Raw genomic sequence first — 14,719 nt, 5'->3', positions numbered from 1 at the left:
CGCGACTGGGTCAACAATCAGGTGCCTATCTGATCTTATTGCCGGGCGGTGAGTGGCAACATGGACCCGGTATTCTTTTTGACTCACCTCCGTCCGACAGAGGCAATTCGCAAATATTTGATTCGGTTTATGGTGCGTGAGATTCCGTCACTGACAGCATAGCGCCTCTTACGTTCTCGCAACCGTCTCGATCTCCTACGACAATCCGTGGTCATGGCGGACCTTGTTGACCACTCCCCCCACCATGCCACGAAAGCGGCCAAATTGGCCAGCGCGTCCAACGTCATTCTGATCGATAACTACGACTCATTTACTTGGAATGTCTATCAGTACCTTGTCCTTGAAGGTGCCACTGTCACAGTCTACCGCAATGACCAAGTCACTGTTGAGGACTTGGTTGCAAAGAAGCCTACCCAATTGGTTATCAGTCCTGGCCCTGGCCACCCCGAGACCGATGCAGGAATCAGTAACGACGCAATCAAATATTTCAGCGGAAAGATTCCGATCTTTGGTGTGTGTATGGGCCAACAATGTATGATCACCACGTTTGGTGGTAAAGTGGACGTGACCGGCGAAATTCTGCACGGCAAGACATCGGAGTTGAAGCATGATTCCAAGGGTGTCTACCAAGGATTGCCAGCCTCGCTTGATGTCACTAGGTACCATTCGCTTGCTGGGACACATTCGACTATTCCAGATTGTTTGGAGGTGACTTCGCGGGTCGAGCTGGAGGATGGTAGTGGCAAGAACATTATCATGGGTATTAGACACAAGGAGTTCGCGGTCGAGGGTGTTCAGTTCCACCCCGAGAGTATTCTGACGCAATACGGGCGCAAGATGTTTAGAAACTTCTTGGAGCTCACCTCTGGGACCTGGGACAACAAGCAGGGGGCAGCCGTGGCTGCAGCTGCACCTTCGGACAAGAAATTATCCATTTTGGACAAGATCTACGCCCATCGCAAAAATGCTGTCGAAGAGCAGAAGAAAATTCCGGCTCTGAGGCCAGAGGCTCTTCAAGCGGCATATGAGCTGAACATTGCTCCTCCTCAACTGTCATTCCCCGAGCGTCTAAGGCAATCAGATTATCCCCTCTCACTCATGGCGGAGATCAAACGTGCATCGCCCTCGAAGGGCATTATCTCGGCCGATGTGTGTGCTCCTGCCCAAGCACGGGAGTACGCCAAGGCTGGCGCTAGCGTCATCTCTGTCCTCACAGAGCCGGAGTGGTTCAAGGGCACAATCGATGACCTGCGGGCGGTTCGCCAGAGTCTGGAGGGACTCACCAATCGGCCGGCTGTCCTCCGAAAGGAGTTTATCTTTGACGAGTATCAAATCCTGGAGGCACGTTTGGCTGGAGCTGATACGGTTCTACTGATTGTGAAGATGCTGGACATTGAGCTCTTGACTCGACTGTATCATTACTCACGCAGTCTCGGCATGGAGCCCCTGGTCGAAGTCAACACCCCTGAAGAGATGAAGATTGCAGTTGACCTGGGCTCTGAAGTCATCGGTGTCAACAACCGAGACCTTACAAGCTTCGAGGTCGATCTCGGAACTACCAGTCGCCTAATGGATCAAGTGCCTGAAAGCACAATTGTGTGTGCCCTTAGTGGGATCTTGGGACCCCAGGACGTGGAAGCTTATAAGAAAGATGGTGTCAAGGCCATTCTTGTTGGAGAGGCTCTCATGAGGGCACCCGATACCTCTGCCTTTGTGGCCCAGCTTCTCGGCGGTTCTAATTCGAATACCAAGGCATCCCCAAGTTCTCCATTGGTGAAGATCTGCGGAACTCGAACAGAAGAAGGAGCTCTAGCTGCTATCCAAGCTGGCGCAGATTTGATTGGCATTATCATGGTCCAGGGCCGCTCACGTCTTGTCCCAGATGATGTGGCCCTCCGCATTTCCCAGGTTGTCAAGTCGACCCCTCGTCCAGACGGTACATCACAGCAGCCGGTAAACGCGACGTCACTGGAATGGTTCGAGCATTCTACTAACATCTTGCGTCACCCTTCTCGTGCTTTACTCGTGGGCGTGTTCATGAACCAGCCGCTATCATATGTCCTTTCTCAACAACAAAAGCTGGGTCTCGATGTTGTGCAACTGCATGGATCTGAGCCATTGGAATGGTCTAGTTTGATCCCAGTTCCTGTCATTCGCAAATTTGCCCCTGGCGACTTTGGCGTTGCTCGCAGAGCATACCATACTCTTCCATTACTGGACTCTGGTGCCGGTGGCTCTGGTGAGCTTCTGGAGGAGGCTGGTGTCAAAAAGGTCCTCGATAGTGACGAAGGGTTAAGGGTCATCCTGGCTGGAGGATTAAACCCGAACAACGTGGTTGACACGGTGAAAAAGCTGGGCCAGTCGGGCCAAAAAGTGGTCGGATTGGATGTCAGCTCAGGTGTAGAGACAAACGGGGCTCAGGATTTGGAGAAAATTCGAGCCTTTGTCAAGGCTGCTAAAAGCATTCGGCAATGAAAAGGCTAGGAACATGCATTTACACTCGGTAGAAGGATGACTTCTTTTCTCATTCCATTTCGGGGTTTTATATTCAATCATCATAAGCAATACCTGTTCATAGCAATTACAATTTTCCGGGATTTCATTTTACCTCCCCTTACTTTCACTTGCTTGATAATGACTTTACTTAAGGTACCAACAGGAATGGTCTTTCATACTTTCCTGAAGTAGATTTCAATCTCAAATTACTTTCGAGGTCCCATTTTCTCTTTCTCGTCACTGTCAGCCTCCAGAAATCATCATGCCAAGTGCATTTCATATCAAGGTTGCAAAGGCAGACCAAATCGACAGATTTGTGAAGTATATCGCAGTATCTCCTCAAATCCGTGTCCCCTGGCAAGAAACATATTTCATTTTTAGCCGCCTCCCCTTCTGAAGGAAATTTCAGTAGACAGCAGAGGTCAAACGAGTTCTCGGATCATCGAACTAGTCCTTTCATTCATTATCTCGAGGACTTTGCTTCCAGCAATGTATACACTTCATTTCTAAAATATTCCTGCAGTCAGCAAATACCAAGCAAAGTTCTGGCTCACAAAACTAGTCTCCGCAGTATTTCAGTCTTTCTCCTGGCAGCATAAGACATTTACCTCTAGGGCCATTCAGCGTGGACTGAAAATGGGGAAGCCTTTCCAAAGAATCCATGCCTCTATAGCAGGTAAGTTCGAAGACGGCGTCGGCGAGAAGATCCCACAGTGGATTCGGGCAAATGGAGGGCAGTTCTCGAGAGACGTGAATTCTCGAGTTACCCATCTCATTGCCACAAAGGAGGCTTTCAAGAACAATGCAGTCTCAGGTATATTACCCTTCAGTTTTTCGAAGGCCACAAGATTAATCAACGGTATATAGTGGCAACTGCGAAGAAAATCAACACCGTCAAGATCGTCTCATACGATTGGCTTGAAGACTCGCTATTGTCAGCCACCCGCCGGCCAAAGCCCGAAGGGCCATATCTTTTGAAGAATTTGATGAAACCCGAGAAAAAGGAAGCCCAGAAGAAGAGGGCCATACCACAGTCCTCAAAGGGGCTCAAGGAGATCAAAGCAAAAGCTCCAAAACGTCGGATAGGTATTGGTTTCCGATACCCATTATAGTGCCACAATGCAGATACTAACACATCACCTATAGCTGATCCTTTTATCGGCCCAAAGGGCAAAAGCAAGCGTAAGCATGATCCTCACACCAGATGGCATATCCAGGTCTAACAGTTATCCCTCCCACAGCGGTGCGTCAGGTGTACCAGGACAGAAAGACCAACATCATTTACAGCACTACCTTATTCCGCCCATCAAAACCTCCAGTCACTAGCAGGGAGAAATATCAATTAACCGTAAGTGATATTGTGGTACCATGTGAATGTTTTCAAGATATTGAGATATTACCTAGGTTTTTGAGTCCACCGCCGACCCACGCACCTACTCGACCTACGCCAAATTCAGCCGAGTTGGTACATCCAATGTCGAACTTCTGGCCGGCCCAAGGTGCAAGCTCGAGCTTGCCGTGGACAAATTCAAGCAATTCTTTCAGGAACAGACTGGCAAGGGATGGGACGAAAGGGCAAACGGAAAGATGCCACCGCCAAAAAGTGACCAAGATGGCAAAATATTGCCAGTTCACGAGGGCTGGTTCTATCTTGAGGAAAAGACGACCATTATTGGTGCATTCCTCAGGGAACACCAGAGAGCAAGTCCTCAAAGATCGACTGCCGACACCCCATACGACGGTACCCAAGGGGATCATATCGTGGACAAGATGACAAACCGTCAAATCGAAGATGGGGGCCAAGATAGATCCGAAGCTGATGAGGACGACAAAATGAACAGCTAGGTACTAACTGCATGTGGAAAAAAATGATGGGAATCCCTCCAGGTGGACAGCACCTGTACTCTTGAGTGGATTTTCCGAAGGACGTGGATGGGTCATGATCAACACAAATTTACGCCGAATGTAACTTCGATGATTTTAGGACAGCACATATGAAGATATTTATGCGCTTATTCTTTTCCTTGTGTTTTTCTTCCCAAGACAATTGTAGAGACAGCAAGCTAGACAAGCCACGTACTAAGTGATGTTGAGTCCTACCAGCCTTTGCAAAGTTCCAAAATATAGCAATGGAGCCTCCGGTGGGGCCGATGGATGATCATGGCTTTTTAGGGCTAACCCATGCATGAGCCGCATGTCTCCACTCTTCAACTGGCTGCAATCGCTTGAAATGATAGAAACCCATGTTGGCTTTGCCGTACCTGCGATGTACAAAATAAATCCACTATATGCATGATATCTTATAGCTTAGTATAGCCTATAGGCCAGAGCTGATTAACCTTAGCACTCATCTCAACATATAGTGCCCTATCAAGCTTGGGGAGGCCGCGAGTTTGGGTTTCAGCGATGCCCCCCGTCTTCCCGTCTCACTGCCTAGGTAGGGTTAGGGCTCTTACTTCGTGATTTCTGCTATGTTTTTCATTCTGGCCAGGCCACGGAGAAGGAAACGAGAAATAATATAAACAGCCCGGGAAGAAGCTACTAAAACCATATACCACGGGATGGGCCACACCGATGTTTTGTTTGTTGTGCCTATAGAGATATCATTTGTCTTATGTTCGGCAAAACCAAGGAATCATCCTACATTCTTAATTTAGAAATCTTCAAGGGGTTAAGGGTCAGATTGTATGTTTTCATACACTATAGCATAAATTATAGATTGACGATCAAAGCTGCCAAAAATTGGGTCATGACGGTCCCAGAAATCTGCTGTACATGTCTTTAATATTTTGTTCAGACATCCTCAAAATCATAAACTTAAACATGACAAAAGAACCCATTCTAATTGCCCTCTAACGCCAGATACGCCAGTCGATCAACATTGTGAGGAGATGTCCTGCTTTGGCCATCTCCACCGCAGTCAATGTAGTGATGCGAGTTCGTAAAGAATCACAGGTATTCCTTCTTTTTGCTGGTTCTCGTGTATTGGGTAAGAGCCCATTCGATGTCGCCGCTCGAGCCTTTCTCCAATGTACCTCCACGGATCTCGAAAAGTCGCATTGTCATGCGAGGTCCAACTTCAGCCAGCTCCACATCACGGTACCCAGTCTTGACGAACACATGGTGGCGCACTTCGATGTTGTCATCCTTGTTCACGAAGCTTACAACACGGTTACCGACCTTTCCAGTCTCGCGAGGAGGGAAAAGGTGCTTGAGAATCTGAACAACACGGGCACCCAGCTTCGTCTTGAATCCCTCAAAGATCAAGTGCGGGTAGCTTTCTGACACTGTACCACGTGCGGCATTGGGAATATCCTGACGAAGGACGACGTTGTGAAGAGAAAAGCTGGCAGTTGGGCCATGAGGAAGGTGTGAGATAGTGAGTGCGGTCGGGGTACCACGGTGCTCGTGAAGGAGGATCATGTCGGTCAGAGCCGCGGAGGTGGCGCTGGAGACGAGATCTCCAAGAACGAGAGTTCCACGGTTGAGGCGAATGGATGTAGGTAGGAGAAGGCGGATTTCTTTCGCGAATGCGCCGAGACGAGCGGAGGGTGAGCGAGAGGTGGTAACCAGAGGACGGGGATCGATAATGCCGGAGGTTAAAACATATTCATCATCGATGTCCATCTCAGCGTCTTCCTTGTCCTTTGATTCGTCATATTTGAAGTCTTCCCGAAGCGTTTTATCATTTGCGATTGTAGGATCTAAGGGCTTTCCAGAAGCCAGTGAAGCCTTAAGTTGCGATCTTTTTTCGGCAATAGAGGCATCACGGAGTAGCAAAGCTCTGCGATAGAGATAATCGCGACGCTCGCGAGTTTGGCGGCGCTACTGATTGTAAGTCAAATATCAAATGTGTCAAATTTATCCTTGACTTACCAGCATTTTGAAGATTGAAGTAAAAGTGGTTAAGCAAAGAAGAGCGGGCAACTTTTTTTTTCTCTGTTAACTCCGGGGCTGCGTTCATGGTTTATCTGCGCTGCCGTAGTGGGATCGCACCGATAAAGAATCTGGGCAGTTGCGGAGACGCTTTTTGCTCATCTTTCGAGACAAACTCATCGACTTTCTTTTGTCAGTCCTCTGAGACAGAGAGCTGGACTGGTTGTAGGTGGTCATCCGCTGTCGTCAATACCATAGAGCTAATCCCATATTTCGATATAGATCTCCGTTCGTTTGCCCCTCAGGCACACCCTGGAGATTTCAAACCTTGAATACCCCATAGGACGACCGGATTGTCCTCTACATTCTTTTATCGTTTACGACTGCGAGCATTACTTCTGATTTAAAATCCCTTTTGCTTTTTTTCCTGCTTTGAATCTTGCTCAGCTTCATAGTCATCCCTATCAGCGTTCCCAAACGGCACTCGTAATGAGCTACCAACCGGAAGGCCCCTCGGCGGGAGCTGAAATTGACGAGATTGATTCAAGCGCACTTGGTCGCGCGCGTCCACGTCGACATGATGACGAAGATGAGGGCTCTGATACCTTCGAAGATGACGACATGGAAAGCACAGTCGGTGCACCCACAAACGGGAATCAGAAGTCCCAAGGAAATGGAGATGAGGAAATAGAGCTTCCTGCCCATGCATGCGCGTCAGTTCTTACAACTTCTTTGTGTGGTTGAGCATTTACTAACTATATTGTAGGTATTGTGGCATTCACAACCCGAGTAGCGTCGTCAAATGTCTGTCGTGCAATAAGTGGTTCTGCAGTGCACGTGGCAATACCTCTTCCTCCCATATCGTCAATCATCTTGTCCGAGCTCGTCATAAGGAAGTCCAACTTCACCCAGCCTCTTCTTTGGGTGATACTATTCTGGAATGCTACAACTGTGGCACCAAAAATGTCTTTTTGCTTGGCTTCATCCCCGCCAAATCTGATACCGTTGTTGTTTTGCTTTGTCGGCAGCCATGTGCTTCGATGCCCTCCTCCAAGGACATGAACTGGGACACCTCACGCTGGCAGCCTCTTATTGAGGATCGTTCTTTCCTCCCCTGGCTTGTTGGAGCACCCACTGATCAAGAACAACTCCGAGCTCGTCACCTCAGTCCTCAATTGATTGCGAAATTGGAGGAAATGTGGAAAGACAACTCTCAGGCGACTCTGGAGGATCTAGAGAAGGCGACAGCAGTTGATGATGAGCCTGCGCCAGTGCTACTTCGCTACGACGATGCTTTCCAATACCAGAATATTTTCGGACCACTTGTTAAGATTGAGGCTGATTACGACCGCAAGTTGAAAGAATCTCAATCTCAAGATGGGCTCATCGTGCGTTGGGATCTTGGTCTCAACAACAAGCACCTCGCAAGCTTTGTATTGCCCAAACTTGAGCTGGGAGATGTCAAATTGGCCGTAGGTGACGAGATGCGCATCAAGTACAATGGTGAACTGCGTCCCAAGTGGGAAGGAGTAGGCTATGTCATCAAGATCCCAAACAATCAGTCTGATGAAGTCACTATTGAACTTCGCGCCAAGGGCGACCACAAGTCAGTTCCTACCGAATGCACGCACAATTTCATGGCCGACTATGTTTGGAAATCGACTTCCTTCGACCGCATGCAATGTGCTATGAAGACATTCGCGGTTGATGAGCAGAGTGTCTCAGGCTACATTTTCCATCGCCTCCTTGGCCATGAGGTTGCTGCAGCTCCTATGAAGACCCAGATTCCGAAGAAATTCAGTGTTCCAGGCCTGCCAGATCTGAATGGCAGTCAAATCAACGCAGTCAAAAGTGTCCTCCAGCGACCACTCAGTCTGATCCAAGGTCCTCCCGGAACTGGCAAGACCGTTACCTCAGCCACCATCATTTATCATCTTGCCAAGATCAATGGAGGCCAGGTTCTTGTCTGCGCTCCGTCCAACGTTGCCGTTGACCAGCTCTGCGAGCGTATCCATAGGACGGGTCTCAAGACCGTGCGAGTAACTGCTAAATCTCGCGAGGATGTAGAATCTGCTGTCGGTTTCCTTTCGCTACACGAACAGGTTCGAATGAATGATAGCAACATTGAGTTGGTGAAACTCAATCAACTCAAGGCCGAACTTGGGGAATTGTCCAGCCAAGACGAAAAGCGCCTGAAGCAACTTACTCGCTCTGCTGAGCGAGAAATTTTGACCAATGCAGATGTCATCTGTTGCACCTGTGTTGGTGCTGGTGATCCTCGTCTTTCAAAGGGGAAGTTCCGCACTGTCTTGATCGACGAATCAACCCAGTCTGCTGAGCCCGAGTGTATGATCCCCTTGGTTCTGGGCTGCAAACAAGTTGTGTTGGTTGGTGATCACCAACAGCTTGGCCCTGTGATCATGAACAAGAAGGCCGCCAAGGCTGGCTTGAACCAGTCTTTGTTCGAGCGTCTCGTCATCTTAGGCTGCTCTCCTATTCGCTTGAATGTCCAGTATCGTATGCACCCGTGCCTTTCGGAATTCCCATCCAATATGTTCTACGAAGGCTCGCTGCAGAACGGTATCACTATTGCTGATCGTGTGCGCCGTGATGTTGACTTCCCTTGGCCTATCATTGATGATCCCATGATGTTTTGGTCAAACCTTGGTAATGAAGAGATCTCCGCATCAGGCACCTCGTATCTTAATCGCACTGAGGCTACCAACGTCGAGAAGATTGTCACGCGCTTCTTCAAGGCAGGTGTTCAGCCTAGAGATATTGGTATTATCACTCCATACGAGGGACAGCGGAGCTACATCGTCAGCTCCATGCAAGCAAACGGCACTTTCAAGAAGGAACATTACAAGGAGATTGAGGTTGCCTCGGTCGATGCATTCCAAGGCAGAGAGAAGGACTACATCATCCTTTCTTGTGTTCGTTCCAACGATCACCAGGGTATTGGTTTCCTGAGCGATCCCCGTCGTCTCAACGTGGCCCTGACTCGTGCTCGATATGGTCTGGTTGTGCTCGGAAACCCCAAGGTGTTGTCTAAGCATCCATTGTGGAACTGCCTTTTGCAGCACTTCAAGGAACGCCACTGTCTGGTGGAGGGACCCCTGTCCAACCTTCAGGAGTCCTTGATTCAATTCAGCCGCCCTAAGCAAGCATACAGAGGCCCGCAGCGCTTCCAGATGTCTTTCAGTCAGACAAATAATACCCCGAACAATGGAGTGAATGGTCGCAACGGCGGTCACCGCAATGAGTATCACGACTCTGGGTCTGTGGTAGGCTATATCCCCGACGATGTGTCCTCTGTTCACGGCTCGGCACTTGGTGGTGTTGGTCTTCCATCTGGCTACCCCCCTATGTTCCAGAATTTCGGCGAGTCCTGGCCTGCCATCTCTGGCGGTCGTCGGGCCAACGGTGCCCGACCCAAGGGAGCCCCCAGTGTGGCTGGCGAGTCAGTCGCTGCCACTGAGTCTGATGTCACCTGCAGCGTCACTGACGGACGGAGCGTTGATCAGGGCGGTGTCAGTCTCACTGGCCTGAGCATTAATGATATGAGCAAGCAGCCCAGTCTCAGTCAATCAGACCGACTGAAGCGCTACGTCGAGTCTGGCGGACGCGAACCTTATAGGGCTGGAGTCCCGGACAATGGCAGCATCTTCGGAGGCAGCTCCGCCAGCATTCGCGTCACTCGCGGTGTGCCAGGCCAGAATTCTCACGACGATGATGACGCCCGTAGCGTCTCCACTGCTTTCGCTAGTCAAGTCGGTGGTAACTATGACTGAGTGACATTTTTGTCCCACATCTCCCAGGGCAACCTCCAACAGGTTCGCCCGTCTTACCAATCGGCGAAGCAATGTCCGTGCATACTATCAGGGTCCTTTCTAACAGAGTCTGCCCGCCCGTTTCTTTTATGCCAACCAGGACTTTGGATCGGCAGACCCAAGACTTTTCGGATGCTTATTCCCGGGTCCTTTTGACCTACCACCAGAGCACCGTTCTGTCTGTCGAAGGATTGTTCCCTGGCTCTGATCCCTCACCATTGTCACCGTGACATCTTTACAAGGCGTGACTTTTTGGGGATGGGGCGACAGCCAATGATCAGTATCTTCCGGTTGAAGGAATCACTGACCACTCACCCGTCGATTGCGATGCCCAGTTCCCATAGCCCCGGTAGCAATTACTGGGCAATTCCGCGAATTTACCCCTATCCCTTGGCCGTGTTTCATACTTGCTACCTTCATCTTTTAGGTAGTCAGGTTCCTAGTTTAGAAAAACAATGCCAATTATGATTCCACCTCTCTTGAATATCCGTAAGCAGGCCACATAAAAACCAAAACTCAGCCGACCCATCCAGAGTTGGAATCTGCGTCGGCTTATATTGCCGAGTTAGGGCTTAAGCCGTCTCTCCGCATCAGCTTGTACTCATCAGGCCCATCAGCCCCATCAGCCGCTCCTAGTATCAGCCTTACTGTCGTACTCACTCAGGTTCATGATGTCAAATAAGCCGCAGTTCATTTCAGCACTTATCTTCTATCACTCATGCTTATTGTGGCAAAGCGTCTATAGTGGAATCAACCAATTGACTCAAACGATGTCTATGTTACAATAGGTGAGTATACTAGGTACATGAGGTCCATTGGAAATCAGTGACATGATTTTCCATATTTCCGAAGACGCAGGTAGTTATATGGCAACGGTGCCAGATAGCCAGCACCGACCGATACCACCGCTGCCATCCAGAACTTCGGATCTCCCAACGCAACTATCCCACCGGTCAGATGATAGTCAACTGCATTTTCAGCTAGTTCCATGGCCAACATCGAAAACATACTCATGCCCATAGCGGTCCGGGCAGCCATCGGCCAGGACAGCTGGTCAGCCCCCGTCGGAGAAGGACTGTCTCGAGAATAACCGAAGTTGTGATACCAGACACCACTAGATGACTGTTCTTAGTACACAAGATCCAGTTCAATTTCATTCGTCCAAGGGGGGGGTCAACTCACTCGACAAGGCCATTATGCTGCCCATACCCATCTCAGCGTAGTAGGTCTGCAGGATCCATAATGCGGAGAAATCTCCGGCTGTGCATCCCACCAAACAGCGGAAAGTGTTGATTCCTGCTCGTTTCCAGGTGGATCTGCAGGCCCAGAATGGAAGACTGAGGGCCGAAAGGGGTTGGGCTGGCGGCTTGTTGGTACATTTTGGGGCCTGAGATAATTGGTTTGCAGGCTCTATGCTCTTTGGGCACTGTTTTTTCTCTGTATGGCAAGCTTGTACACGAGCGGTGCCACTGAAGGCGCGTCTTGGGGCCCAGCAAACGCCTCGGCTCCGCTGAAATAAAAATTGGCAGCGCATTTGATTCATACTCCTATTTTTTGAAATATTATGACGATTCCAATTGAAGGGCAATATACACGAGTCTGAAAATGAAAATTTGAAAGAACAATGTCAAGGGGTGCCGGGTTGGTAGGGATGGTGGAGCATTGTCCCTGGGCCTGTAGCACAAATGCCGCAATGAAATAGTACCAGATATACAATTTACACGCCTAACCACATACTGAGGAATATATCACTTCATGACATGATTTACATGATTCCACGTCCTCTCACACAGGCGAGATAATTGGGAAAGCGGAAAGACAACAATATAGGGCGAAAATCGAATATCAAGTGCTGAGCACCTGGAGACTATCCGGTGGGGCTACGGGAACAGGAACATCTCACCTTGACAGCACGATGAACTCATTCCCAACATTTGACGTGGATGTGGTTGTCATGCAATCAACTGTATGTCTATTAGTCCACGTCGAATGGTGGCTTTGTGTTTCCAGTTTGGGCGTCCTTTCGTATAGATCTGGGGCCTCCTACATCCGTTACTTGCTTAGAACATAAATTCAAACTGGGCAGAAAATTACTCCAAATAGATGAACATGCATTAGACTTGCCTAGTATCAAAGACTGTTCTATTATGGTAGAGGCTGTGCTAACTATGCTTTAGAATCTATCCCCTCGGGGAATTCTTGATGCTTGGATGAATACATGACCTTGAACTATATGGCAAGTTTTCTAGCCTTGTATATCCGAAGCTAATCCGTAGGCTACAAGATTCTCCATACATTGATCTTCCAAGCATATCCGTGCAGGCCACGTTGTTTCTGTGCTACCTCCTTGGGATCCCGCATAGCGTTCAGGTCCTAATTTTAAGTGTTTGCATAGCCTGGTTGAAGTTGAGACAGCGTTCCTAGATGGATCCCTATGGCTGGTACTCCTTTTAATAGAAACGATGGATTGCGTGGACATGCAGAGTATTGAATTTTAAAGCTTGTTAACCACGAGTTTGTTGCAGCCTAAGATCGGGCATAGCGAACGGGCATAGCGAGCGGACATGGCGAGCGGACTTTGCAGAAAGGCACAGCCCGGATGCCCGATCTTGAATGCTTAAATAAGCATACTTGCCATGCACGTGATGGGAGATCAGGCCGATCAGTATCACGTGCACTCACCGCCACTGGATTTGTCACCATTTGTGGCGACCCTCAAATAATATTCTAGACTGGACGGCTGCCTGACAGGCATCTTGCTTTGATACCTAAATCGGATCCGCCGATATGGAGCAATGGGACTGGTACCTCCGTAGAGACTAGGAGAATATACAGTCATACACTCGGTGTCTGTATAGGGTATGAGTCACTTGTGTTCCTTGGCCCCCTCATCTCAACCTGGAAAAGGCATTAATAAACCAGTGCTGTCCACATTTTGACACATTTATACCTGCATGTATATAAGCTCCAGCCAGTTATGAGTTCATATGACATTCCAGCTGCTTGGAAACTCCACTAGAAGACGAAAGAACCAATATTCTGCAGGGCCGCTGAGCAAGGATCCTGCGCCACAGTGGCGCACCGCACCTGACGCAACCAGTATAAGTAGCCCGGCTGATGCCTTGCTACCTGAAAATTTTGGCACTTCTCATCTTCACCCAGAATCCATACCCATCGACATCTAAGCCTTCACCGCCAATTATTTGATTTTTTTTCTTAAACAACCTTATTCTTGTTGTTTACCTCTATCCAACTACTTGTTGCTTCTACATTTCTCGTTGTTGTGAATCGACGACGCGTCTTTCTGGTATCTACTACATTCTACCACCATCCCCTCAGTAGTGTGGGGTATCAACTTTGCGATATGGGCGACGGGTCTGACTATCCTAGCCCACGAAGTGAAGGTCCTAACGGTGCTCTCGCTGCGTCTATTCTTGCCTCTACATCTGAATCCTCGCAACCAATTGCCAGAATGAACGAATCCCAACCCATGGCCTACAACATTGATGGCGCGCGCCCGCGCCTTTCTGTTCGACGCGCCCGTGATCCTCCTAAGAATTCTGAAGGTCAGATCTTTTGCGATCATCCTGAGTGTCAGGCTGCACCTCCTACTTTCCGCCGTCCATGTGAATGGAAGTAAGTAGAATGCCCTATTGTTCTTCCTTCTAACGTGCCTAGTACTAACATGACTCCAGCAAACATATGGATAAACATGATCGTCCCTACAAGTGTTATGAACCAAACTGTGACAAGATCCAGGGCTTCACCTATTCTGGCGGTCTTCTTCGTCACCAGCGCGAAGTTCACAAGAAAAATACCGATACCAAGAAGGCCCTAATGTGCCCATACACCGATTGCAACCGCAGCACTGGCAATGGATTCACGCGCCAAGAAAACCTGCGCGAACATCTTCGCCGCCGCCACATGCACAATGACGAAGCTCCCCCTATGGTCGATATGTCTTGGGACCGTGCTACGGAACTTGATGGCGTTGAAGGCGTCCGTGCTCCCTCCCTCCCTATCACTGGAATGAAGCGTCGCCACGACTCTCCTCCCGTCGGAGATCTCCGAGATCTGCCTGAGACCGATGAGCATGGAATCGATCTGCACAATGAAGTCAAGAGACTCCGCCGTGAAGTCCAAGAGAAGGATCGCCGCCTTGAAGAGCTGGAGCGAATTGTCGCCAACATTCAGCAGGCTATCCCTCAGCAGTCTCCTCCCGTACCCGACCTGCAGGAACTTTCGCAGCCCGCTCCTCAGCCTGCTGCGGCTCCTCCCGTTTAGGGTTGCTCCTTTCAGATCGAAACGTCTACGGATTTAACCTATGCATCATGTGGGCGTTTACCGAAGCAATCAATGGGCTTCAAAATCTTTCATCTTTGCTTTTTCTCTTGTTCTGTGTCAATTTTGCGACTTTGCTCTCTCTGTTTTGTGTAGCATTTGGGTTCGGTCTCCAGGGCTCTTCTCTGAGCTGAAATCGGATCTTGGAATCTGTGCGTTCTGCAGGATTTCAAGAA

The 14,719-nt window shown here is 49.1% G+C and overlaps 6 protein-coding genes across 6 annotated transcripts; 4 read left to right on the top strand and 2 right to left on the bottom strand.

Annotated features, from left to right (window-relative positions):
- Nucleotides 1-213: 213 nt before the first annotated feature.
- N7500_007875 (bifunctional anthranilate synthase/indole-3-glycerol-phosphate synthase) lies at nucleotides 214-2,475 on the top strand (the record flags this gene model as incomplete). Its single annotated transcript, XM_056679019.1, has 1 exon — nucleotides 214-2,475. One exon carries the CDS (start codon nucleotides 214-216, stop codon nucleotides 2,473-2,475), a length of 2,262 nt encoding a protein of 753 aa, XP_056529391.1.
- Nucleotides 2,476-3,132: 657 nt separating this feature from the next.
- Nucleotides 3,133-4,341, top strand: N7500_007874 (BRCT domain protein; the record flags this gene model as incomplete). Its single annotated transcript, XM_056679018.1, has 5 exons — nucleotides 3,133-3,310; nucleotides 3,364-3,582; nucleotides 3,643-3,678; nucleotides 3,738-3,844; nucleotides 3,901-4,341. 5 exons carry the CDS (start codon nucleotides 3,133-3,135, stop codon nucleotides 4,339-4,341), a joined length of 981 nt encoding a protein of 326 aa, XP_056529390.1.
- A 1,104-nt stretch (nucleotides 4,342-5,445) lies between these two features.
- Nucleotides 5,446-6,378, bottom strand: N7500_007873 (snoRNA-binding rRNA-processing protein IMP4; the record flags this gene model as incomplete). Its single annotated transcript, XM_056679017.1, has 2 exons — nucleotides 5,446-6,321; nucleotides 6,373-6,378. 2 exons carry the CDS (start codon nucleotides 6,376-6,378, stop codon nucleotides 5,446-5,448), a joined length of 882 nt encoding a protein of 293 aa, XP_056529389.1.
- A 483-nt stretch (nucleotides 6,379-6,861) lies between these two features.
- N7500_007872 (putative regulator of nonsense transcripts) lies at nucleotides 6,862-10,163 on the top strand (the record flags this gene model as incomplete). Its single annotated transcript, XM_056679016.1, has 2 exons — nucleotides 6,862-7,085; nucleotides 7,139-10,163. The coding sequence occupies 2 exons, from the start codon at nucleotides 6,862-6,864 to the stop codon at nucleotides 10,161-10,163; spliced, it is 3,249 nt and encodes a 1,082-aa protein (XP_056529388.1).
- An 861-nt stretch (nucleotides 10,164-11,024) lies between these two features.
- Nucleotides 11,025-11,397, bottom strand: N7500_007871 (DUF4396 domain-containing protein; the record flags this gene model as incomplete). The annotated part of the gene is made up of 2 exons (XM_056679015.1): nucleotides 11,025-11,329; nucleotides 11,385-11,397. The coding sequence occupies 2 exons, from the start codon at nucleotides 11,395-11,397 to the stop codon at nucleotides 11,025-11,027; spliced, it is 318 nt and encodes a 105-aa protein (XP_056529387.1).
- Nucleotides 11,398-13,566: 2,169 nt separating this feature from the next.
- N7500_007870 (putative C2H2 transcription factor) lies at nucleotides 13,567-14,486 on the top strand (the record flags this gene model as incomplete). The annotated part of the gene is made up of 2 exons (XM_056679014.1): nucleotides 13,567-13,838; nucleotides 13,898-14,486. The coding sequence occupies 2 exons, from the start codon at nucleotides 13,567-13,569 to the stop codon at nucleotides 14,484-14,486; spliced, it is 861 nt and encodes a 286-aa protein (XP_056529386.1).
- Between the last annotated feature and the right edge of the window lie 233 nt (nucleotides 14,487-14,719).

This window comes from Penicillium coprophilum (assembly GCF_028826855.1).
Source record: "Penicillium coprophilum strain IBT 35676 chromosome Unknown utg000005l_segment0_segment0, whole genome shotgun sequence".
NCBI lineage: Eukaryota > Fungi > Ascomycota > Eurotiomycetes > Eurotiales > Aspergillaceae > Penicillium > Penicillium coprophilum.
This window is presented reverse-complemented; position numbering and strand designations above follow the sequence as displayed.